This window comes from Alosa sapidissima, chromosome 18, assembly GCF_018492685.1.
Source record: "Alosa sapidissima isolate fAloSap1 chromosome 18, fAloSap1.pri, whole genome shotgun sequence".
NCBI classification, from domain to species: domain Eukaryota; kingdom Metazoa; phylum Chordata; class Actinopteri; order Clupeiformes; family Clupeidae; genus Alosa; species Alosa sapidissima.
The window spans coordinates 31,483,658-31,508,907 of record NC_055974.1 but is presented as its reverse complement, the minus strand read 5'-3'; the positions used below and the strand labels follow the sequence as shown (position 1 = coordinate 31,508,907).

At 46.1% G+C, this 25,250-nt stretch overlaps 1 protein-coding gene across 1 annotated transcript in view; it reads right to left on the bottom strand.

Moving 5' to 3' along the window:
- Positions 1–3,043: 3,043 nt before the first annotated feature.
- Positions 3,044–25,250, bottom strand: part of lgi2a (leucine-rich repeat LGI family, member 2a) — a 30,626-nt gene continuing 8,419 nt past the window's right edge. Inside the window, exons 4-9 of the mRNA XM_042070026.1 lie at positions 21,536–21,607; positions 20,058–20,129; positions 9,408–9,577; positions 8,660–8,824; positions 3,794–4,155; positions 3,044–3,502 (exon numbers count right to left, since the gene is read on the bottom strand). Coding sequence (XP_041925960.1) covers positions 3,044–3,502; positions 3,794–4,155; positions 8,660–8,824; positions 9,408–9,577; positions 20,058–20,129; positions 21,536–21,607 — 1,300 coding nt within the window. The remainder of the gene's footprint in view (positions 3,503–3,793; positions 4,156–8,659; positions 8,825–9,407; positions 9,578–20,057; positions 20,130–21,535; positions 21,608–25,250) is intronic.

The following is a 25,250-nucleotide window of genomic DNA, read 5'->3' as shown; positions in this document are numbered from 1 at the left end:
CCAAGTGTGAGAGTGTGCGTGTGTGTGTGCATGAGTGTGTGTGCTGATGCAGCATGAGTGTGGTTAGGAGACTGTAGCATCTCCGCTGTTTCTTCAGTAAATATTTGAATAGTCAACTTAAAATAGTAGAGGGCACAGAACTCAGAGAAACCCCTTAGGGGAGCTGATCGCCTCAACAGATTATTACAAAGAAAAACGTTTTGGATTGATAAACTGAATGACCTCCTGGTCTAAATGAGGAAATAGCCTCTGCTACCTGATCATGTGACCCTAAAACTTTACTTACCTGGGCAGGCACCTGTCGTTGGCCACGCTCTGATGAAGGCCTAGGCGCTGTGTGTGTGCGTGTGTGTCTGTGTGCGTGTGTGTGTGTCGTTGACCACACACGTTGACCATGTCGTTGATGAAGGCCTAGATGCCTGAAACCGGTCTGCGTTTTTAATTTGATACCCCATAATTTAAATAAAGGGGTTTTAAACATGAATTCCTTGACTCGAAGGAGAGTGCCTAGGGTACTATTATTTGATTGAAGACCTAAAGACTTTATTTGAACAAAGCAATGAATCAGGTCAACCTACGTCATGATACTTGCAAAACAGACATAAAGATATCATTTGAACAAAGCAATGAAGCAGGTCAACTCATGTCATGATACTTGCAAAACAGACCTACACATAATTTGAAGAAAGTAATAAAGCAGGTCAACTCAGGTCATGATACCTGCAAAACAGACATAAAGATATCATTTGAACAAAGCAATAAAGCAGCTCATTCTGAAAACACTGAATGGTCCCTTTAATGACCTTCATTGTGTGTGTGTGTGTGCTTCCCTGGAAATGGTAGCCATGAGACAATGTTTACAAGATGCAAATATGTCCTGCCCAGGCTGTGTGTGCGTGTGTGTGTCGGGGGGGGGGGTTGGGTTAGTGTAGTGTTACTTCAATACCATGATTCAGCATGTTTGATAATGCCTTACATGGTCCTACTGCACCTCTTGGTCCATTTAAATATCAATGGCCTAGCTGTGTACCAGACATAGTCTATGTGGCCAGAGTGTGTATCAGACATAGTCTGTGTGTCCAGAGTGTGTAGTCTATGTGACCAGAGTGTGTACCAGACATAGTCTATGTGGCCAGAGTGTGTATCAGACCATAGTCTATGTGTCCAGAGTGTGCAGAGGAGACAGATTTGACAGGAATGAAATTTTAAACGTTTATTGAGTTTTGTCTAAACAAACAAATAAAAATAAACATTCTTAAACAAATTCTTAAGTGAACATTCAATGCAGAGGAAACTAAGAGCTGATAGCATTATATACAGTTTGCTTAGAAAAGCAGCAGCCAGCATGGAGACAGGACCAGCATGGAGACAGGACCAGCAGCAGCCAGCATGGAGACAGGACCAGCAGCCAGCATGGAGACAGGACCAGCATGGAGACAGGACCAGCAGCAGCCAGCATGGAGACAGGACCAGCAGCAGCCAGCATGGAGACAGGACCAGCATGGAGACAGGACCAGCAGCAGCCAGCATGGAGACAGGACCAGCATGGAGACAGGACCAGCAGCCAGCATGGAGACAGGACCAGCAGCAGCCAGCATGGAGACAGGACGAGCAGCACGTCTGGCTGGGGGGGCAATCACAGAGCTGGGTGGGGGAAGGAGTTCCAGATGGAAGAGGCATGAAGTTCTTTAGGGGCATTCTAAGTGGAGGGTTCTTTAGGAGCATTCTAAATGGAGGGTTCTTTAGGAGCATTCTAAATAAGTGGGGGGTTCTTTAGGAGCATTCTAAATGGGGGGGGGGGGCATGCTTTGGTAGGCTGCAGAAAGAGTCCAGGCAGCTCCTGTCCCCATTGGGCTGGAGTCATCACTGATCTGGAATCAGGTCAGAGTCAGGTCAGCGGCATCACTGGACCCTCACCGGCACACACCAGATCCAGGACCCGGATCAGCACCAGCCAAGATCCACCCCAGCCTGGCCCTAGCACCCGGCACCAGATCCACCCCAGCCCTGGCACCAGATCCACCCCACCCCTGCCCTAGCACCCGGCACCAGATCCACACCAGCCCTGGCACCAGATCCACCCCACCCCTGCCCTAGCACCTGGCACCAGATCCACCCCAGCCCTGGCACCAGATCCACCCCAGCCCTGCCCTAGCACCTGGCACCAGATCCACCCCAGCCCTGCCCTAGCACCCGGCACCAGATCCACCCCAGCCCTGCCCTGGCACCAGATCCACACCAGCCCTGGCACCAGATCCACCCCACCCCTGCCCTAGCACCTGGCACCAGATCCACCCCAGCCCTGGCACCAGATCCACCCCAGCCCTGCCCTAGCACCTGGCACCAGATCCACCCCAGCCCTGCCCTGGCACCAGATCCACCCCAGCCCAGCTTGAATCAGCACCAGCCAAGATCCGGAGGTGAAGACTGTCCACTGTTGTAAAATACCATGAGTACAATCTTATTCAGTGTTAGGATATCTACAAAGCAAGTGTTTATCGTATGTGCTGGCCATGTGTGTGTGTGTGTGTGTGTGTGTGTTGTTGGATAAGTGGTAGCTTCATCGGTCAGCCCAGGATTGATACCCAAACTTGCAGTTCCATATCGCTTTGGATAAAAGCGCGTTGGTTAAATACCAGTCAACTTTAACTTTGTGTGTGTGTGTGTGTGTGTGTGTGTTATGTGTGTGTGTGTATCCAATGACACCATCCTGTCCCTTGTGAGCTGATAAGGCATTGTACACAAGAACCCTGTCATTGTCATCATCATAATTATCGCCATGGCAATAGACAATACAAGAGATGACGTCATAATGCTCAGTTCCTCATTCAGTGCAAAATTATAATAAACCCAACAAATAAATAAAGTATCTACCAGCTTCTACCTGAACTATAGGGCGCTTTACAAGCTAACTTGGGCCCACTACTACCTACTACTTAGGCATACTAGAAATGTAAAAGACTCAATGATACAGATCGATGTGTGAGTGTGTGTGTGTGTTTGTATATGTGTGTGTGTGTGTGTGTGTGTGGCGTAGTGACCCTCACAGGCTGAGGTCGATGAGGATGTGTTCGTAGATCTGTGTGCTGCCCTTGAAGCTGGAGGCGAACAGGAAGTCTCGGCGGTCAGTGGAGACGGCGGTGAAGGAGCGCGGTGCCTGGATGTAGGCCTCCTTGAAGCGCCGGAAGGTTCCGCTGTCGGCGTCCCACACGTAGATGCGTGAGAAGGTGTAGTCGCTGCCGAGCGCCAGGTAGTGGCGCCGCTTGAAGCTGAAGGGCTGCAGGATCATAGCCCCGCGCGACGGCAGCGCCTGCACCTCCGAGAAGTGCTTGGGCGCCGTCCAGCGCAGCACCTTGGAGTCGCCGATGTAGCGCGTCATGGCCAGGAAGAGCGCCTCGTCCACGCGGAACGCCTTCACCGCCACCACGTCCTCCATGTTGGGGATCTCCCCCTGCAGCACGAAGCGCTGCGACGCACGATTCCACTGGTAGATGACCGGTACCTGGACAGTTGCCACAGGAGACACACACACACACACACACACACATTCATACACAGATTGAATGCTCAATAACATACGCTGAAAGGCTTAAATTCTTAAATGAATTATGTCAAACGGCCCCAAAGCATTTCATATGTTTCAGTAAATTTAAAACTTAGTTCCACAGTATGAAAGACATTTTTGGATGACGTTTTGCATTCCTTTCCACTTTTAAACACATGTGCAGCGGAAGGGTGCTTTAGAGAGGAGTTTGTGTTCAGGTAAGCTGTGATGTCGTTGCTCCAGGGGTACCTGTGATCGGCTGGCGAGGATCAGGTGGGCCTTCCCGTCCAGGTCGACAAACTCGGCGTCCGTGTCACGGAACCACTCGTGGAGGGACTGGTGGGAGTAGAACCCTTTATCATTCCAGCGGTACAGCGTGGATAGGCCTGCCTTGGAGCTGTCGGCGATGACGAAGAACCAGTCCCCTGCCATCTGGAACGCCTCGATGTCGTTGGGCTTGGAGATCTTGGACACCTCGATGTCCTGGAACTTCACAAAACGACTCTGGTCCTCGTCGAACTTATAGATGTGTGAGCCACCGAAGAGCTGCGCCACGATGACAAACACCTGGTCCTGGATGATCACCGACTTACAGCCCACGATAGACTGGCCTGCAGGGGGCAGTTAGCTCTGCTTCAACAGTGTGTCAGCTTTTATCTGCACAATTAACTGACCTATATCTGGTGTTCACATTTCTCTTTCTGTTTCCTTGTATGTCTTATAACAGTGGTTCAACCTTTTTTCAGTGATGTACCCCCTGTTAAATATTTTTTTAGCCAAGTACCCCCTAACCAGCGCACAAGAATTAACGCTACGCTTCAACCACGACTCCATCATTTGAGTTTTGACAGTAATTGACAGGTGATGGCGAGTGGCATGTGACGGGTTGGGTCAAACCTGGTATGGAGGTGACTCTGGGTTTTTAGGATAATGAAATTGAATAGTAGCCTGGCGGGCCATCCTATATCATTGAAATGTATAGTCTGGCATCGAACCATTCACCTCGCTTAATCCAAGGGGCGGGCAGAGAATTGTCTTTCAAACTGCCTAGGCATGCAATAGGCCAGCGCTACAACCATATCCGTATCCGGTCGGCAAAACGGCAAATGCATCCTTCTTCGAAAGGAATTACTTAAGTGCATTGTGTTGCTCAACTTTCAAAGAAAAGCACAAGTCCAACTCCAAGCAAGTCCAACTCCAAGAAAAGCACAAGTCCAACTCCAAGAAAAGCACAAGTCCAAGTTGACGCCAACGCCGATTCAAATAACCGCTCTTCGTTAGCCATAGCCACCTTCCTTGTTGTTCACCGTCACAGGACTGTCGTTATCCTGTTAAGCCCGCCTTAAGACGCTCTAACAAAATAGAGTGTTGTGATTGGATGAAGTCCACGGCGTCAGCCAATAGAAATCCCTATGGTTTGATACTAGACGTACAGGCTGAGCAAATTAATTTGCCGCCGCTAGGGTGCGTCTAGATTTCTAGGCTAATTGAATAGCCTACTGAAATATAAAATTCATTTTATGAACATATATTTTCCTGTAATATTTATTAAATAATTGTTTTTAAAGTATTTTTGCATGGATTCTACTTTTTAAATATATGTATATTTTAACTATTCGTGTATTAGTACTAGCATTGATTTTATTTTGATTTTTAAAGAATTAAAATCTAAAAAGCATATTATAAAAATTCTTATATTTTGACATGTATCTCACCACGGCATGCTCATAGCTCTACATGCATTTCATGTGTGTGTAGGGCAGACTGTCCTGAATCTGGCAATATCATTGCCATCGTGGAGGGATTCTCTGGGGTTGAGCAATTTACAGACATACTGTATGTGGTAAATGCCTTTTTTTATTTAGTGATTAAAAATGACCTTTCTGCGCTCCATATCTGTGACAGAACTGATCTGACCTGACTTGACCCGAGTTTACGTGTTAGCTGTGTGCCTATGGTGTCTGCACTCATGATGATTCTCACTTTTTACTGCATTGCCATGAACAAAGTAAAGGCAAAAAAGGTGTTTCTTTGTCGAACAAATTGGGATGCAATGTGAGCCTTGAATTGGATGCCATACAGGAATTTGCTAGGATCTCAAAACCGGATTATGAACATTCTTTGCCATAGAGAAACACACAATAGCGTTGGATTATAAACATGCTTTGCCACAAAAACAGACAAAAACGTGAGGTCATCGAGCTAAATGAAGTTATTATTTTGCTGTCAATTCACTGTTTCATAACCCAGAAGGATGTACTTGGTATCAAATGATAGCTCTGTGTCACCTCTTTCATCTGACATGCATGGCATATCTATGCGATCACAGGTCTGCGAGTAATTCAAACGAGAGTAATGGGTGTGCAGTGTTGGTTTTTGTACATGACGTTATTATTTTGCAGTCACTTCGTCTGTTTTTATGGATCGATATACATAGTACCAATGGATAGCCCCGTGTCTCCTCTTTCATCTGATATGCTTGCCATATCAATGCATTCACAGGTTCGCGAGTAATTCAAACGAGAGTAATGGGTGCGCAGGTGAACGCAGAGTATAGACTGTACATATGATGCAATTTGATTTAATTTCATGATTTTGTTTTATTTTCATACTTTAACGTACAGACAAGTGTGTGGTCTCGTTGGAAAGCCCCACTTCTGCTCTGTCACGCATTAACGGTTTTATCTCGCTGCGATGAACAGTTGCGGAGCAATGTAACAGAGAAGAAAGAGTTTGTTTTTTGACGGACTTTGCGTCAATCGGGTTCTAAGGGTTAAAATCTCACGTACCCCCTGGAGTGCCTTCACGTACCCCCAGGGGTACGCGTACCCCCATTTGATAACCACTGTCTTATAACATACTAGACTCTACAGCAGTGGTCCCCAAACTACGGCCCGCCACCTCATTTTGGGTGGCCCCCCAAAACATGTCCGTGGTATATAGCAACCGGCCCACACGGGAGTACGACATCGTCAAACTATAACCTCCGTAATTTCCCCCATTCATTCTCTATGGCGGGTCTTAACAGTACACATGTAATACTCTTTTTGTCCACTGGTGGTTGTTTTGGCGCTGTTTCGCGTTTGCCATCGAAAACGGAATGAAATGTATAGTAGGCCTACCTGCAAACAATGTAAGAGGCCTCTGCTGACTACATCAGTGCTCAAAGTATTCTAAAAATGTATCAATTATTTGTTAATAACTAACTAACTTCTATTCAAGTCATAATTCTGGAACTTTCTGGTATAATTATTTATATTTTTTATTCACTCGTTCAAATGTTCATACAGAGTTCACAAAGTTCTCATCAGGTGAGTGAAAGTTAGAATGGGTGGTCATTTCAGATGTTTCTGCCACCACTTCATAAAACTCATAGTTTGAGAACTTTAAATTATTTGTAGGATATTGCTTGTTCACAACTTGAGCTGTGTATGCAAATTTTAGAGTTCAAAATATACTTTTGGGACTCCCTGCTTATAGTTTTGAGAATGCTATTATTAGTATTATTTCATTTGAGCTACATTTTACACTGATAATATAAATAATATAATATAAACACAGATAACAATGGTATTAAATTGCAATAGCCTATAGCAGTGGTCCCTAAACTTTTTCTTCCGAGGGCCAGCTCACTATGCCTGGCTCTAAGAGAGGGCCAGAGACTCGGAGTATATCAGTAACCATAAATAGCTTAGCGCTGTGAACAAAGGCAGTCTACCTTAGTTGAATATAGATTAAATGTAACTACTAACAACTAAGGTAGACTGCCTTTGTTCACAGCGCTAAGCTATTTATGGTTACTGATATACTCCGAGTCTCTGGCCCTCTCTTAGAGCCAGGCATAGTGAGCTGGCCCTCGGAAGAAAAAGTTTGGGGACCACTGCTCTAAAGTTTTAATCTACGCCTTGGGACCTTTCATTGAAACCTTGAGGGCCCAGGGCAGGTATAAATCTATATGACCAAACATGATCTAACCTACCTGAGAAGTTGTAGCAGAGCCTTTCTAATGAGGAGACAACACTTAAAGAATCTCCCATAGAAATGTATGGGGTTAGTTTGTAACGCAAACATGGCAGTCGTCTACACACATTCTGCCCCTTCCTCCGCCAAAAGTTGACTTGTGAATACATTGGACCAATCGTGGTACGATGTGAATACATCGGGCCAATCGCGGTGCGAGGTTGGTGTCGTGAAGCCTTGCGCACATGAAGTTCTGCCTGAAATAGATGCCCGAATAGTGTCTAAAATGTGTTGCAATATGGCCACCGAGTGGAGGGACTTGCCTGATGCTAGCATATCTGTGAAGTTGTAGCTCCTGATGCTAGCCTACCGGTGAAGTTGTAGCTCTTAATGCTAACTTACCCGTAATGTTGTCGTAGCTCCTTTCTATCTGTGACGTCGTAGCTGACATTATCATAGCTCCTGTGATGTTGTGATAGCTCCGTATGCTAGCCTACCTGTGATGTTGTGCTAGCTCTAGCCTACCTGTGATGTTGTGCTAGCTCCTGATGCTAGCCTACCTGTGATGTTGTCCTAGCTCCTGATGCTAGCCTACCTGTGATGTTGTCATAGCTCTAGCATACCTGTGATGTTGTCGTAGCTCCTATGCTAGCCTACCTGTGATGTTGTCGTAGCTCCTGATGCTAGCCTACCTGTGATGTCATAGCTCTAGCCTACCTGTGATGTTGTCGTAGCTCCTGATGCTAGCCTACCTGTGATGTTGTCCTAGCACCTGATGCTAGCCTACCTGTGATGTTGTCCTAGCTCCTGATGCTAGCCTACCTGTGATGTTGTCCTAGCTCTAGCATACCTGTGATGTTGTCCTAGCTCCTGATGCTACCTTATCTGTGATGTTGTCCTAGCTCCTGATGCTAGCCTCCCTGTGATGTTGTCCTAGCTCCTGATGCTAGCCTACCTGTGATGTTGTCCTAGCTCCTGATGCTAGCCTACCTGTGATGTTGTCCTAGCTCTAGCATACCTGTGATGTTGTCCTAGCTCCTGATGCTTGCTAGCCTACCTGTGATGTTGTCCTAGCTCCTGATGCTAGCCTACCTGTGATGTTGTCCTAGCTCCTGATGCTAGCCTACCTGTGATGTTGTCCTAGCTCTAGCATACCTGTGATGTTGTCGTAGCTCCTGAAGAACATCTCAATGTGATCCCACTGGAGCACCATGCAGCTCTCGGTGTTGGGCGCAGCGATGGCCACATACACATCATTCTTGAAGGAGAAGGTGTCCACAGACAGAGACTCTGAGGTGACAGACTGATGGAGGACAAAGTCTGCACACAGAATATGTGATTGGTTAGCACATAGCCATGTCAATTAGAACAGAACATGTGATTGGTTAGCACATAACCATGTCAATTGGAACAAAACATGTGATTGGTTAGCACATAGCCATGTCAATTGGAACAGAACATGTGATTGGTTAACACATAACCATGTCAATTGGAACCATGCCATGGAATGTCAATTGCATTCAGTAAATTCCCTTACATACACACATACAGTGCAAACGCAAAGTCCCTTTCCCTCCTAGACCCTTTCAAGTTGTTCATATTTTGTTATGTTTCAGACTCATCTTTAGATGCATTCAGGTACTTTTTTTCTAATAAATCTACACAGAATACTCCAATACTAAGTTGTAGAAGCATCTCAAGGATCATTGATGGAGGTAGGATGCAGCAGAGCTCAATTGCAAGCGTCATAACAAAGGGTCTGAATACCAATGTACATGGAATATTTCAGTCTTTTATTGTTACATGGAAAGAAATTAAGTGAATACGTGTGGAAACTTTGAGAGGGTCTGAAAACGTTCTGGTTGCACTGTACATGCACACGCACACACACACACACACACACCTGTGGACATGCACTCGTTGTGCATGCTGGCCATGTCGTTGAGCCTCTTGCCCTTCATGTCCTCGGGTCCAGCACAGAAGATGTCCGAGACGGTGGCGTTGGTCCCCCGCACCCACTGCATCAGCCACTTGGCACGGCAGTCGCACTCAAATGCATTGCCACGCAGGTCCCTGCAATAGGGGGGCGCCACACACACAACACATCAGCACTCAGGGGGCAAGCAGAAACACTCAGCACACAGTTCAGCCTTTACAATTACATTAATTTATTTAGCAGTGCTCATGCAGAGTGTAGGGGCAGTAGTGTGTGGATGTAGGGGCAGTAGTGTAGGGGCAGTAGTGTGTGGATGTAGGGGCAGTAGTGTAGGGGCAGTAGTGTGTGGATGTAGGGGCAGTAGTGTAGGGGCAGTAGTGTGTGGATGTAGGGGCAGTAGTGTGTGGATGTAGGGGCAGTAGTGTGTGGATGTAGGGGCAGTAGTGTAGGGGCAGTAGTGTGTGGATGTAGGGGCAGTAGTGTGTGGATGTAGGGGCAGTAGTGTGTGGATGTAGGGGCAGTAGTGTGTGGATGTAGGGGCAGTAGTGTAGGGGCAGTAGTGTGTGGATGTAGGGGCAGTAGTGTAGGGGCAGTAGTGTGTGGATGTAGGGGCAGTAGTGTGTGGATGTAGGGGCAGTAGTGTGTGGATGTAGGGGCAGTAGTGTAGGGGCAGTAGTGTAGGGGCAGTAGTGTAGGGGCAGTAGTGTGTGGATGTAGGGGCAGTAGTGTGTGGATGTAGGGGCAGTAGTGTAGGGGCAGTAGTGTGTGGATGTAGGGGCAGTAGTGTGTGGATGTAGGGGCAGTAGTGTGTGGATGTAGGGGCAGTAGTGTAGGGGCAGTAGTGTAGGGGCAGTAGTGTAGGGGCAGTAGTGTGTGGATGTAGGGGCAGTAGTGTAGGGGCAGTAGTGTGTGGATGTAGGGGCAGTAGTGTGTGGATGTAGGGGCAGTAGTGTAGGGGCAGTAGTGTGTGGATGTAGGGGCAGTAGTGTAGGGGCAGTAGTGTAGGGGCAGTAGTGTGTGGATGTAGGGGCAGTAGTGTAGAGCAGTAGTGTAGGGGCAGTAGTGTAGGGGCAGTAGTGTAGGGGCAGTAGTGTAGGGGCAGTAGTGTGTGGATGTAGGGGCAGTAGTGTGTGGATGTAGGGGCAGTAGTGTAGGGGCAGTAGTGTGTGGATGTAGGGGCAGTAGTGTAGGGGCAGTAGTGTGTGGATGTAGGGGCAGTAGTGTGTGGATGTAGGGGCAGTAGTGTAGGGGCAGTAGTGTAGGGGCAGTAGTGTAGGGGCAGTAGTGTGTGGATGTAGGGGCAGTAGTGTAGGGGCAGTAGTGTGTGGATGTAGGGGCAGTAGTGTAGGGGCAGTAGTGTGTGGATGTAGGGGCAGTAGTGTGTGGATGTAGGGGCAGTAGTGTAGGGGCAGTAGTGTAGGGGCAGTAGTGTGTGGATGTAGGGGCAGTAGTGTGTGGATGTAGGGGCAGTAGTGTAGGGGCAGTAGTGTGTGGATGTAGGGGCAGTAGTGTAGGGGCAGTAGTGTGTGGATGTAGGGGCAGTAGTGTAGGGGCAGTAGTGTGTGGATGTAGGGGCAGTAGTGTAGGGGCAGTAGTGTAGGGGCAGTAGTGTGTGGATGTAGGGGCAGTAGTGTAGGGGCAGTAGTGTGTGGATGTAGGGGCAGTAGTGTGTGGATGTAGGGGCAGTAGTGTGTGGATGTAGGGGCAGTAGTGTAGGGGCAGTAGTGTGTGGATGTAGGGGCAGTAGTGTGTGGATGTAGGGGCAGTAGTGTGTGGATGTAGGGGCAGTAGTGTAGGGGCAGTAGTGTGTGGATGTAGGGGCAGTAGTGTAGGGGCAGTAGTGTGTGGATGTAGGGGCAGTAGTGTAGGGGCAGTAGTGTGTGGATGTAGGGGCAGTAGTGTGTGGATGTAGGGGCAGTAGTGTGTGGATGTAGGGGCAGTAGTGTGTGGATGTAGGGGCAGTAGTGTGTGGATGTAGGGGCAGTAGTGTGTGGATGTAGGGGCAGTAGTGTAGGGGCAGTAGTGTGTGGATGTAGGGGCAGTAGTGTAGGGGCAGTAGTGTAGGGGCAGTAGTGTGTGGATGTAGGGGCAGTAGTGTGTGGATGTAGGGGCAGTAGTGTAGGGGCAGTAGTGTGTGGATGTAGGGGCAGTAGTGTGTGGATGTAGGGGCAGTAGTGTGTGGATGTAGGGGCAGTAGTGTGTGGATGTAGGGGCAGTAGTGTGTGGATGTAGGGGCAGTAGTGTAGGGGCAGTAGTGTGTGGATGTAGGGGCAGTAGTGTAGGGGCAGTAGTGTGTGGATGTAGGGGCAGTAGTGTGTGGATGTAGGGGCAGTAGTGTAGGGGCAGTAGTGTGTGGATGTAGGGGCAGTAGTGTGTGGATGTAGGGGCAGTAGTGTAGGGGCAGTAGTGTGTGGATGTAGGGGCAGTAGTGTGTGGATGTAGGGGCAGTAGTGTGTGGATGTAGGGGCAGTAGTGTGTGGATGTAGGGGCAGTAGTGTGTGGATGTAGGGGCAGTAGTGTAGGGTGTTGCTACAGTTACCTTGAAAAAATAATCTGATTACTGATTTTACTCCTTTAAAAAGTAACTTAGTTACTTTACTGATTACTTGATTTTAAAAGTAACTAAGTTAGATTAAGTTACTTTATTAGTTACTTTCAGCAGCTGCCGACAACACCCCCACCGCCTCAACATAAAAATGATAACCGGTTTTGCCAATACTCACTATACTGGAAGTGCATTTTAACAGTAATGTCAACAATGTATAGCAGACATCCCAACCTAACCTACTTAGATACTGAAATTCAGATGTTTGATCAATAATGTCTAGTCAGTACACCAAATAAGGAAGGCCTATTGATAGAAATTGTGATAGTAAAATATGTAGATTTTGGTAGTTTGGCCTTTTCATGTAGCCTTGGCAACTAGCATAGGCCTGAGTAATATGCAAATGATATTACACTTGTTAAACTCATCTCAACAAGTCTTGCAATCATTTAACCCGCAGTGAGCAATGCTAAAGTCACTGTTACAAACAGTGCAGTGTGCAAGACTATCATTATGTTTTACTCTTATGAGACAATTGGGTACACTTTTGTGTAGTCTGATATGAAATGGGTCTTAAATGTTCCTTTTTGAGGGGCACTGACTCTGCCATGACGCTCCTGTTCCCAGATACACTGACTGAACTGATTAATTAAGTTCGGGAGAAAAGAGATATAAGCCCACCTACACTGAAAACTGATTGGTTGATTTAGCAAAACAGACCAGGGTGCTCTCTGTCTGGATGCTCTTGCAGGCACACACGCACCACTCCTCTCTCTCTCCCTCTCCGTTGTGTGCGCGTTAAACTTAGATGCACACCCGATTTGAAGTCCGGTCTGGCTTGCGTGCGCTTGTTCGCACTAGGTTCAATATGTGGGAGACTCCCAAAACTTTAGGAGATTTGGGATGTTTAGCTAGACAGCACTTTGTCGCCAGCACAGGATGTACAATGTACCTTAATGTTGACATGTTTAGCTGACACAAACTCAAAGTAATGACTGTATAGATCAAATGTGCATCTCTCTCCTCCCTCCATTGTTGTTTACGTTTGTGTCGCTGGTGGTTTTACACGTGAGTTGTCCTCATGCTGAAAACGTGAGCATAGCCTACATGACGTTAATCCCCGACACAAGAAGAAAGCAAAGAATATATCTTTTTACTAAGGAAAATTACAAAAGTAACGCACAGTGACTTAGATAAGTAACTTTAATCTGATTACTGGTTTGTAAATAGTAGCGCGTTAGATTACTCGTTACCGAAAAAAGTGATCAAAATAGACTAACGCGTTACTAAGTAACACGTTACTGGCATCACTGGTGTAGGGGCAGTAGTGTGTGGATGTAGGGGCAGTAGTGTAGGGGCAGTAGTGTAGGGGCAGTAGTGTGTGGATGTAGGGGCAGTAGTGTGTGGATGTAGGGGCAGTAGTGTGTGGATGTAGGGGCAGTAGTGTGTGGATGTAGGGGCAGTAGTGTAGGGGCAGTAGTGTGTGGATGTAGGGGCAGTAGTGTAGGGGCAGTAGTGTGTGGATGTAGGGGCAGTAGTGTGTGGATGTAGGGGCAGTAGTGTAGGGGCAGTAGTGTAGGGGCAGTAGTGTGTGGATGTAGGGGCAGTAGTGTAGGGGCAGTAGTGTGTGGATGTAGGGGCAGTAGTGTGTGGATGTAGGGGCAGTAGTGTAGGGGCAGTAGTGTAGGGGCAGTAGTGTGTGGATGTAGGGGCAGTAGTGTAGGGGCAGTAGTGTGTGGATGTAGGGGCAGTAGTGTAGGGGCAGTAGTGTGTGGATGTAGGGGCAGTAGTGTGTGGATGTAGGGGCAGTAGTGTAGGGGCAGTAGTGTGTGGATGTAGGGGCAGTAGTGTAGGGGCAGTAGTGTGTGGATGTAGGGGCAGTAGTGTGTGGATGTAGGGGCAGTAGTGTAGGGGCAGTAGTGTGTGGATGTAGGGGCAGTAGTGTGTGGATGTAGGGGCAGTAGTGTAGGGGCAGTAGTGTAGGGGCAGTAGTGTGTGGATGTAGGGGCAGTAGTGTAGGGGCAGTAGTGTGTGGATGTAGGGGCAGTAGTGTGTGGATGTAGGGGCAGTAGTGTAGGGGCAGTAGTGTAGGGGCAGTAGTGTGTGGATGTAGGGGCAGTAGTGTAGGGGCAGTAGTGTGTGGATGTAGGGGCAGTAGTGTAGGGGCAGTAGTGTGTGGATGTAGGGGCAGTAGTGTGTGGATGTAGGGGCAGTAGTGTAGGGGCAGTAGTGTGTGGATGTAGGGGCAGTAGTGTAGGGGCAGTAGTGTGTGGATGTAGGGGCAGTAGTGTGTGGATGTAGGGGCAGTAGTGTAGGGGCAGTAGTGTGTGGATGTAGGGGCAGTAGTGTGTGGATGTAGGGGCAGTAGTGTAGGGGCAGTAGTGTGTGGATGTAGGGGCAGTAGTGGTGTCGAAATATGCAACTATCAAGCGCATCATTGTGCATGTTGGAGCAAATGACATCTACAGAGAACAGCTGTATGTCAAAAAAGATTTCAAGGAACTTTTCTCAGCCCTATATGAGCTTGGAATACAAATTTTCATCAGTGGCCCACTCCCAGCAGAGGGAAGCTTTGTATTTTCCAGACTATTCAGTTTAAACACCTGGCTCGCAAAAACATGCTTTTCAGTTGGAATGAATTTTATTGACAATTTTAACCTTTTTTGGAATCGCAAGTAATACTTCAGACCAAATAGTACAGAGCTGAGTTGGACTGGGGCCAAGATCTTAACCGAATACTATCACCTCTCTCTCCTGCACCCAACATTTTTTCTGCCAACCTTGAGCCGAGCCTCTGATAAGTGCTCAGTGGCCATACAGACGGACATCAACAACTCAGCTAAACCAAAACACTCTGCACAGGCTGAAACAGAGATATGCCCCCCCCCCTGCTGTGGGGCCCTCTGGTAATCACCCGGTAGCCTCCACTGAAATGCAGACCTTGGAGAAACATAAACAACCAGCTCAACAATGCCCAGCCATGTCCACTGGACAAGATAAGATGGGTGCTGCTAAAATGACTCAAAGTCAATCACTGGCATCAAACTCCCTGGAATATCAGCAAACAAAGGGATGCGATGAGCATGAGGAGATAGCACCTATCAAAGCTGCTGAGGGGCTATCAGAAAGGAAGGGTCATGTTGTAACACCAGTACCAATAGCCCTCCCCACCTCCGTCGTCTCCTTGTCACCACAAAGACACAACAACTTGGAATACACTACTGGAATACATGCTGAAAGCGGAGCGTCTGCAACAAACTCCCCAGGGCCTCAGCAGGCAGATGGAGACTCTGAACCAATATTCAACCCCATCTTCCTTGATTTCCCATCACCACCTACACCCAATCACGTCCCCACCCGATCAAATTCCCCAGGCCACTCAAACCCCCCTGTATATCCATCCTCATCCCAACACTCCCCCACCCGCTCAAACTCCCCAGGATCCCCTGTATACCCATCACCATCCCCACCCCAGCACATGATTTTCCCCGCAAGAATGGAAGGACTGCTGCCAGTAGCCCTGCAACTTGTTAGTAGCCCAAGACCTTCAACTGTATACCCATCAACATCCCACCTTGTTGGTAGACCAAGACCTTCAACTGTATACCCATCAACATCCCACCTTGTTAGTAGACCAAGACCTTCAACTGTGCGTTTTTTTAGTACCCCAAGACCCTTAGCACCAAAGGTGCGCATGGCACCTTCACGGCCTCCCTCTTTCCACTCAGAAGGATCTCTTAAGCAGCAACAACCTCTTAGTTCATATTGTCAGCTGGCATATAGCAGTTGACAATATATAGCATTCGGTGACTTTACTTCATTTGAATATCTGTGTGCACGCATTAAGTCTTCTCCTCAGATTTTATTACTGACAATGTACAGGCCTCCAAAACATTCAGCAAAAGTTTTTCTTGAAGAGCTAGGTGAACTGCTATCAGTCGTTTGCATAGAGTTTGACTGTCTTATTATATCAGGGGATCTAAACTTGCATGTGGATAATCCTGAAAACAATTACGCCAAGGAATTCATTGCACTAATCGATACTTTCTCCCTAACACAGCATGTACAGGGGCCAACACACTCTCTCGGCCATACCCTCGACCTTGTTATCACAAAGGGTCTCGATGTCTCTACAGCTGTTAAAGACCTGGCCTTATCCGATCATTTCTGCGTGTTCTTTGATGTGTCTATGTCCCCACACACTCAAAACCCAGCTATGATTGTAAAAAGGAGAATCATAAATGATCAGACAAGTGCTCTCTGTGAGCAAGCACTTTCACTAAAGTCAAGTCAACTGTCAGACTCTGTAGAAGACTTATTTGATCACTTTAATGCAAAAATGGCAAACATTATGGATGACATTGCTCCATTACAATTGAAGAAAGTTAAGGACAAACAGAAAGCACCATGGAGGCAAAATCCAGCAGTTAAACTTCTAAAAAGAGAGTAGGAGCAGGAAGACTGAAAGAAAATGGCGTAAATACAAACTTCAGATCCACTATGAAATCCATAAAGAGATGCTCCGCACATATAACTCTGAAATATGCAAAGCAAGACAGTCCTTTTTTTCTAACATTATCAATAGAAGTTCAAATAACACTCGTATTCTATTTTCAACTGTTGATAAATTAACAAATCCCCCCTCACAATTAGCGCCTGAACTTCTCTCAACTAATAAATGCAATGAGTTTTCATCTTTTTTTAAAGGTAAAATTGACAAAATCAGACTCAACATATCCTTTCAATTACAAATTCAACAACCTGAACTTCCAGCAACAAACAGAGGGAAACTAAACTTGATGTCAGAGTTCAGCTTGATAGACTACGAAACACTTGAAAAAACGGTACAGAATCTCAGCTCTTCCATATGTGTCTTAGACACTCTGCCTACCAATTTCTTCAAAACTGTTTTTCATCTCATAGCGGCGGATGTCCTTCAAATTGTAAATGTATCACTGCTGTCTGGCACTTTTCCTAAGTCACTGAAAACAGCTGTTGTAAAGCCACTTCTCAAGAAGAATAACCTGGATGCCTCCATGCTAAACAATTACAGGCCCATATCCAATCTACCTTTTATTGGCAAAATTATTGAAAAAGTAGTCTTTAATCAATTAACCACCTTCCTAACATCAAATGGGTATTTTGATTACTTTCAGTCTGGTTTTCGGGCAAATCACAGCACTGAAACAGCTCTCATTAAAGGTGCCATGTGTAATGTCCGCCAAAAAATCAATTCATACTCCACCTTCCATAAAAGATGGGGGCAGTATACCTCCAAAAAGTGAGATGGTCTACCCTAGAGTAACAACCGGGAAACATGTCTTGCAGTTTGGCTAGCGGTTATGTTGCCAGCATACCGCCTCCCATGGCCGAAACTGGTATTAGGACACCTGCCGGGCTGTGGCTAGTAATTTAGCATGCTAATTCAGGTTGATATCTCTGCAGCACTATACCTTGTCGTGTTTTTAATGACATCAACGCCCTTATTTCTTCTCATTCTTTTGATGTGTGTAGCTCATTTTTTGGATATTTTTACCTCAATTCTTACACATGGCACCTTTAAAGTTTCCAATGACATACGCCTCAACACAGATTCAGGTAAAACATCAGTCCTAGTGCTACTGGACCTTAGTGCAGCATTTGACACTGTTGATCACAATATTTTACTACACAGACTAGAACACTGGGTTGGATTTACAGGCATAGTTATCAGCTGGATAAAATCATATCTACAAGAAAGGAGCATCTTTGTTGCCATCGGAAACTGTACCTCAACACCAACGTCCTTGACCTGTGGTGTTCCCCAGGGGTCGATCTTAGGGCCACTATTATTCAACCTCTATATGCTCCCACTTGGACAAATCATCCAAAATAACTTGATTTCATATCATAGCTATGCAGATGACACACAAATTTACTTAGCTCTGTCACCAAACGACTATGGTCCTCTTGAATCTATGTGTCAGTGTATAGAACAAATCAACACCTGGATGTCTCAAAATGTTCTTCAGCTGAACAAAGAAAAAAACTGAAGTAATTATATTTGGTAAAAAGGTGGAAAGACTTTTGCCACTCTCCTTGACACAAAAGGGTTGAAGGCAAAGGATACAGTTAAAAATCTTGGTGTATTAATTGACAGTGATCTAAATTTCAACAGCCACATGAAAGCGACAACTAAATCTGCTTTTTACCACCTCAAAAATATTGCCAGACTCAGAGGGCCCAGAGGGCAACCAGCAGGGTTGATTACTGCAATGGACTGTTCACAGGCCTTCCTAAAAAGACTATTAAACAGCTTCAGATGATACAAAATGCAGCAGCTAGGATTCTAACAAAAACTAAAAGAACTGACCACATTACTCCAATTCTTAAGTCCTTGCACTGGCTTCCAGTAAGTCACAGAATTGACTTTAAAGCTCTATTGCTTGTTTATAAATCAGTAAATGGAGCAGGACCTGTCAGACATGCTTCAGCAGTACACACCTTCTCGTCCTCTCAGGTCCCAGGTGAAAAACCTGCTAGTAAAACCTACTGTTAGAACTAAACATGGTGAAGCAGCTTTTAGCTGCTATGTGGCTCAGCTGTGGAACCAACTTTCGGATGACATCAAAAAGGCCCCAACTGTAGCCAGTTTTAAATCTAGACTTAAGACCAAACTGTTCTCAGATGCTTTCTGCTAACTGTGCCGAGTTACAAATTCTGAATCTGCATTAATAATTATTCTACTTTATCTTTTATTACTTTTTTTTTACTACTTTTGCCTTTGTTTTTTGCTTACTAATTATCCTTTATTTTTTAATTATTTTACCTTGTGTTTTATGTTTTCTTTTTATTATGATCTTTACCTTTTAACTATTATTTGACTATATTGCCTTTCTATGCTTTTTATTTGTTATTATTGTTTGGTTTTGTTTATGTAAATACATTGAATGACCTCTGTGTATGAAATGCGCTATATAAATAAACTTGACTTGACTTGACTTGACTAGTGTGTGGATGTAGGGGCAGTAGTGTAGGGGCAGTAGTGTGTGGATGTAGGGGCAGTAGTGTAGGGGCAGTAGTGTAGGGGCAGTAGTGTGTGGATGTAGGGGCAGTAGTGTAGGGGCAGTAGTGTAGGGGCAGTAGTGTGTGGATGTAGGGGCAGTAGTGTAGGGGCAGTAGTGTAGGGGCAGTAGTGTAGGGGCAGTAGTGTGTGGATGTAGGGGCAGTAGTGTAGGGGCAGTAGTGTGTGGATGTAGGGGCAGTAGTGTAGGGGCAGTAGTGTGTGGATGTAGGGGCAGTAGTGTGTGGATGTAGGGGCAGTAGTGTAGGGGCAGTAGTGTGTGGATGTAGGGGCAGTAGTGTGTGGATGTAGGGGCAGTAGTGTAGGGGCAGTAGTGTGTGGAATAGTGTAGTGTTGTGTTTGTGTGTTGGGTTGTTTATGAGGTGTGCTTGTGTGTTGGGTTGTTTATGAGGTGTGTTTGTGTGTTGGGTTATTTATGAGGTGTATGTGCGTGTTGGGTTGTTTATGAGGTGTGTTTGTGTGTTGGGTTGTTTATGAGGTGTGTTTGTGTGTGTGTTGGGTTATTTGTGAGGTGTGCTTGTGTGTTGAGTTGTTTATGAGGTATGTGTATGTGTGTTGAGTTGTTTATGAGGTGTGTTTGTGTGTTGGGTTGTTTATGAGGTGTGTTTGTGTGTGTGTTGGGTTATTTGTGAGGTGTGCTTGTGTGTTGAGTTGTTTATGAGGTATGTGTATGTGTGTTGAGTTGTTTATGAGGTGTGTTTGTGTGTTGGGTTGTTTATGAGGTGTGTTTGTGTGTGTGTTGGGTTATTTGTGAGGTGTGCTTGTGTGTTGAGTTGTTTATGAGGTATGTGTATGTGTGTTGGGTTGTTTATGAGGTGTGTTTGTGTGTTGGGTTGTTTATGAGGTGCTTGTGTGTTGGGTTATTTATGAGGTGTGCTTGTGTGTTGTGTTGTTTAGAGGTGTGTTTGTGTGTTGGGTTGTTTATGAGGTATGTGTATGTGTGTTGGGTTGTTCATGAGGTGTGTTTGTGTGTTGGGTTGTTTATGAGGTGCTTGTCTGTTGGACTTACAGCTCGATCAGAGAGTCCAGGTCGCTGAACAGATCCCTGGGCAAAGCCTTGATATTGTTGTTTGCAAGCGACCTGAGGGAGGACAGAGGATTCCAGTCAGCTCCATAGAAACAGACAGATTGATTGACAGTCAGCTCCATAGAAACAGACCGATTGATTGACAGTCAGCTCCATAGAAACAGATCGATTGATTGACAGAGGGAAACACCCGCGCACAAATACATACACACACACACACACACACACACAAGTGGATGAGGTCTCTCAGTCCTCTGAAGGCATAACGGAATGCACACACACACACACACACACACACATATACAGACACACACACACACACACACACATATACAGACACACACACACACACACACACACACACACAGGTGGATGAGGTCTCTCAGTCCTCTGAAGGCATAACGGAATGCACACACACACACACACACACACACATATACAGACACACACACACACACACACACACACACACACACATATACAGACACACACACACACACACACACACACACAGGTGGATGAGGCATCTCAGTCCTCTGAAGGCATAATGGGACGTACACACACACACACACACACACACACTTTTCTCAACCCAAACGCTGGGTTGAGGCTGTCGGGTCATTTTGTGGGGTTGTTTTTACTCATGTTGGGTTATTTTCTGTAACCCAGCTTGTTGGGTTGATAGTTTGGGACAGTGCCCCTCCTCTCTCCCACCTGACGCGGAGTAGACTACCCAGCACCTGGGTGACTTTAACACAGCTGCATAGTTATTTGAGAGTTCGAGAAAAAAAAATCGTTATTCTTCCAACCGTCCAGTCCAGCAGCTGTCAACATGCAATGGAAATCAGGCGATTTTGTAAGGTATGTATCTTCAACTCTTTTTTTTTATCCAGACAGATTTTAAAAGTCCACCCAGAGACGTACCCTTCGTGAATTTGAATGGATATTCTGCCTGCCAATTTCGTTCAGCCTCAAGCACGTTAGCTAACATTAACTTACTGTATTACTGTTAATGTTAAATATACACAGACTCAAAAAAACATAGTTCTTTGTTCACTGGGTATGAACTGCTGACAGAAACAAAACGAACTAAAATGAGCATACCACCAGCTGGTAGGTTAACATTAGTCTAGCACTAGTCTAAAACTCAGTGCTGGGCTCGACCACTATTTAACCAGTGGTTGGGTTGACATTGGGTTGTTTTTAACCCAATGTTTTTTAGAGTGCAGGTTGATGAGATGAGATCTCTCAGGCCTCTGAAGGCATAACAGGTCGTACTCACACACACACACACACACTCACACACACACACACACACACACACACACACACACACTCACACACACACACTCACACTCACAGGTGGGTGAGGTCTCTCAGGCCTCTGAAGGCATAACAGGTCGTACTCACACACACACACACACACACACACTCACACACTCACACTCACACACACTCACAGGTGGGTGAGGTCTCTCAGGCCTCTGAAAGCGAAGCGGGATGCCATCTCCAGTTTGTTGTTCTCGATGAACCTGCAGAAGCAACAGAGCAGAACCACTCTGTGAAGAGAACTCAAGTGTATGTACGTATGTGTAGAAGAACCTGCAGAAGCAACAGAGCAGATCTCAAGTGTCCTCAGGTACAGCTGGAGGTCATGGATGACCCTTTTCCACTGTGGGGTAAAACCCTGGTGTCTGGGGTAAAACTCCGGTGTCTGGGGTAAAGCCCTGGTGTCTGGGGGTAAAACCCTGGTGTCTGGGGTAAAACTCTGTTGTCTGGGGTAAAACTCCGGTGTCTGGGGTAGAACTCCTGGTGTCTGGGGTAAAGCCCTGGTGTCTGGGGTAAAGCCCTGGTGTCTGGGGGTAAAACCCTGGTGTCTGGGGTGTCTGGGGTAAAACTCCGGTGTCTGGGGTAGAACTCCTGGTGTCTGGGGTAAAGTCCTGGTGTCTGGGGGTAAAACCCTGGTGTCTGGGGTGTCTGGGGTAAAACCCTGGTGTCTGGGAGGCTGGACCGGGGCCGCGGGCCAGATGGGCTCAGGATGGCCCTGGAGTAGGGAAGGGCTGAATCGGGGCAGAACCAGGCCTGGAGTAGGGAAGGGCTGAATCGGGGCAGAACCAGGCCTGGAGTAGGACAGGGCCGAATCGGGGCAGAACCAGGACTGGAGTAGGGAAGGGCCGAATCGGGGCAGAACCAGGCCTGGAGTAGGGAAGGGCTGAATCGGGGCAGAACCAGGCCTGGAGTAGGGCAGAATCGGGGAAGAACCAGGCCTGGAGTAGGGAAGGGCTGAATCGGGGCAGAACCAGGCCTGGAGTAGGGAAGGGCCGAATCGGGGCAGAACCAGGACTGGAGTAGGGAAGGGCCGAATCGGGGCAGAACCAGGCCTGGAGTAGGGAAGGGCCTGGAGCAGAACCAGGCCTGGAGTAGGGAAGGGCTGAAGAGCAGAACCAGGCCTGGAGTAGGGAAGGGCTGAATCGGGGCAGAACCAGGCCTGGAGTAGGGAAGGTGTTGTCTGGAGTAGGGAAGGGCTGAAGAGCAGAACCAGGCCTGGAGTAGGGAAGGGCTGAATCGGGGCAGAACCAGGCCTGGAGTAGGGAAGGTGTTGTCTGGAGTAGGGAAGGGCTGAAGAGCAGAACCAGGCCTGGAGTAGGGAAGGTGTTGTCTGGAGTAGGGAAGGGCTGGGGTAAAACTCTGTTGTCTGGGGAACCAGGACTTTTGGAATGGAATGTGGTGCAACAATAAAACCGGAGAAGAACAGACGGCAGCATTTGTTTAAGGTTGCCTAGCAACAGAAGTGACTTTGCTTATTATTTGTGAAGAAAAACTATTAACGTTTTTCATGTGACGTATTCTAGGTTCTATAGCTTTGTTTACATCCAGCTGGTAGGCAAGGGACAAGTTGAACCCATTGAACATCGTTGTCTGCAGCTACCTCTCAGTAGGCTACATCTCTGTATTTCAGCAGTGTCAACATTTCAGGCATCAATAAAGGTGATGAAACGTTATCCCATTGTTCAATATTTGATAGCCTGTCACAGGAACGTTGTTTCGCTAAAATCGCCCTGATTTGGTGCATTGATCTGTATCGATAACGTTATGGGAGAACCTGCATGTAGCCTAATGGTAGCCTAACTTTTTTTCTCTGTTCAAAACTCGGTTTACACGAAGACAATAGCCTTTCTTAGAAGCTGTGAAATTTGACCAGAAAGGAACATGTCTTCCTTCTGAAAGCTGACACAAAATCAAACAATATTTGATCATTTAACTTCAACTGAACAGAGACAGGTCTTGGTAGGCAGTAGACTCAGCAGATGTTAAAACGGTAGCCTACTGTTATAGCCAGAGTCAGTCAGCATCATGTAACATTAATGGCGTTAGTCATGAATCCTGTAATATATTATATCATATAACAGCGATGGCTTATTCGAAGACGATCTGCATGGATATATAACCACCCAGAAAAACTCAGAATGTGAGTGATAAAGTTAATTAATTGTATGAAACTTTTTATTAGTTATCCATTGCAGCATCGCCTATATTAGGCTGTTATGCTAGCTCAGCCTTTAAATATGTTGTTATTTTGGTCATGTGGACTTGATTAAACGGGTAAAGATAATTCATAAACTGCTTATTTCTTACATGACTGAAGCAGTAGCCTAGGTTCAACAGTGGTGTTTGAGGTTGCTGTGTGTGATCGCTAAACAATTAGGATCAAATCAGTTTATTTTGACATAAGGGAGTTAGCCTGACCTAAAACGTTAGCCTATAGCACATAAGCCTATTCTGTTTTCATTTATTAGCATTTGTTGTGATTATATAATCAAATGACACTCATGATAACTTGAAATAGAAGGACAGAAGATAGGTGATTGATGTCCACAAACACGAATTTCACGAGACAAATTAGAACAAACTGTTCCGGTAAAAATAATCTTGCCATGTTTAAAATGCTGCACTTTTTCCCTTCATAGCCTATCTCTGGCAATTCATTTTTGGATGACTGTAGATAGGAGTATTTCGTAGACAGTAGGCTACACCATTAGGCTATCTTGAGAATAAAAGACTTCACAGCTGCTAACGATCATCCTCCACAACCACGAGGATAGGTAGGCTAAATGGTCGTTCGTCGCCTTTTTGCTTCTTATTGTAAAACCAACTGTTAGGGCCTACACAAGTGGTCGGCATCCCGGTCAATATTTGATATTAAAATTTCAATTTTGAAGCTATTTGTAACTATGTGTAGCCTATGCAACCCGACTGTTGTAGGCTTGCCTACCACTCTCTGCAGTGCCTTGCCTACCATTCTTGCCTACCACTCTAGTTGTAAACAAACGGTCACATGACATTATGACGTAGGTGCAAAACCTTAATATACATATAAAAGCTTTGCAAAAGAATTAAGGATACGGCTTCTTACAATTTTATAACTTGTAAAAATGTCCTTGTATTTAAGTAAGGGATAATGTATAGAACGCCGGTCATTATTGGGAAAATAAGTCCCGACAGGGCGAACCGGACCCCAACGCGCGGCGTTCTATACATTATCCCGCTTATTACATGGCCACTTGCCAAAACGAAACAATAAACTCCCCACGATGACTTTAGCCTACATAGCCTAGCCTATTTGTTACCGTTCATCGTGGCATTTGCTGAAACAAATAGTTCGCAACAACATACGCTGAACTTGAATCAAACATTCTTTAGAACAAAGCTGATCAACCGTCTTCACTTTTGAATGAAGTTCTAGTCCTTGTGTAGTGATATGAAATACCTGAATTAAAAGCACAAACTCCATTGCCATTGACAGCGGTCATTATTTTTTTCAGAGGTCCTTTCCTCGGAAATAATGACCGCTAGAACTTTGGGAAATCCCATTCAAGTCAATGGAGCGTTCTACTTGTTTTGTGAAGAGCCGTGTAATAAAGTCAACTAATGGCCAATAGCAACACTCGTGATGAGCACAGTCCACTAACGGCCAATAGTGATGAGTACAGTCCACTAATACAGTCCACTAACGGCCAATAGCAACACTAGTGATGAGTACAGTCCACTAATACAGTCCACTAATGGCCAATAGCAACACTAGTGATGAGTACAGTCCACTAATGGCCAATAGCAACACTAGTGATGAGTACAGTCCACTAACGGCCAATAATAAAGAGGATCCAGGGGTGCTAT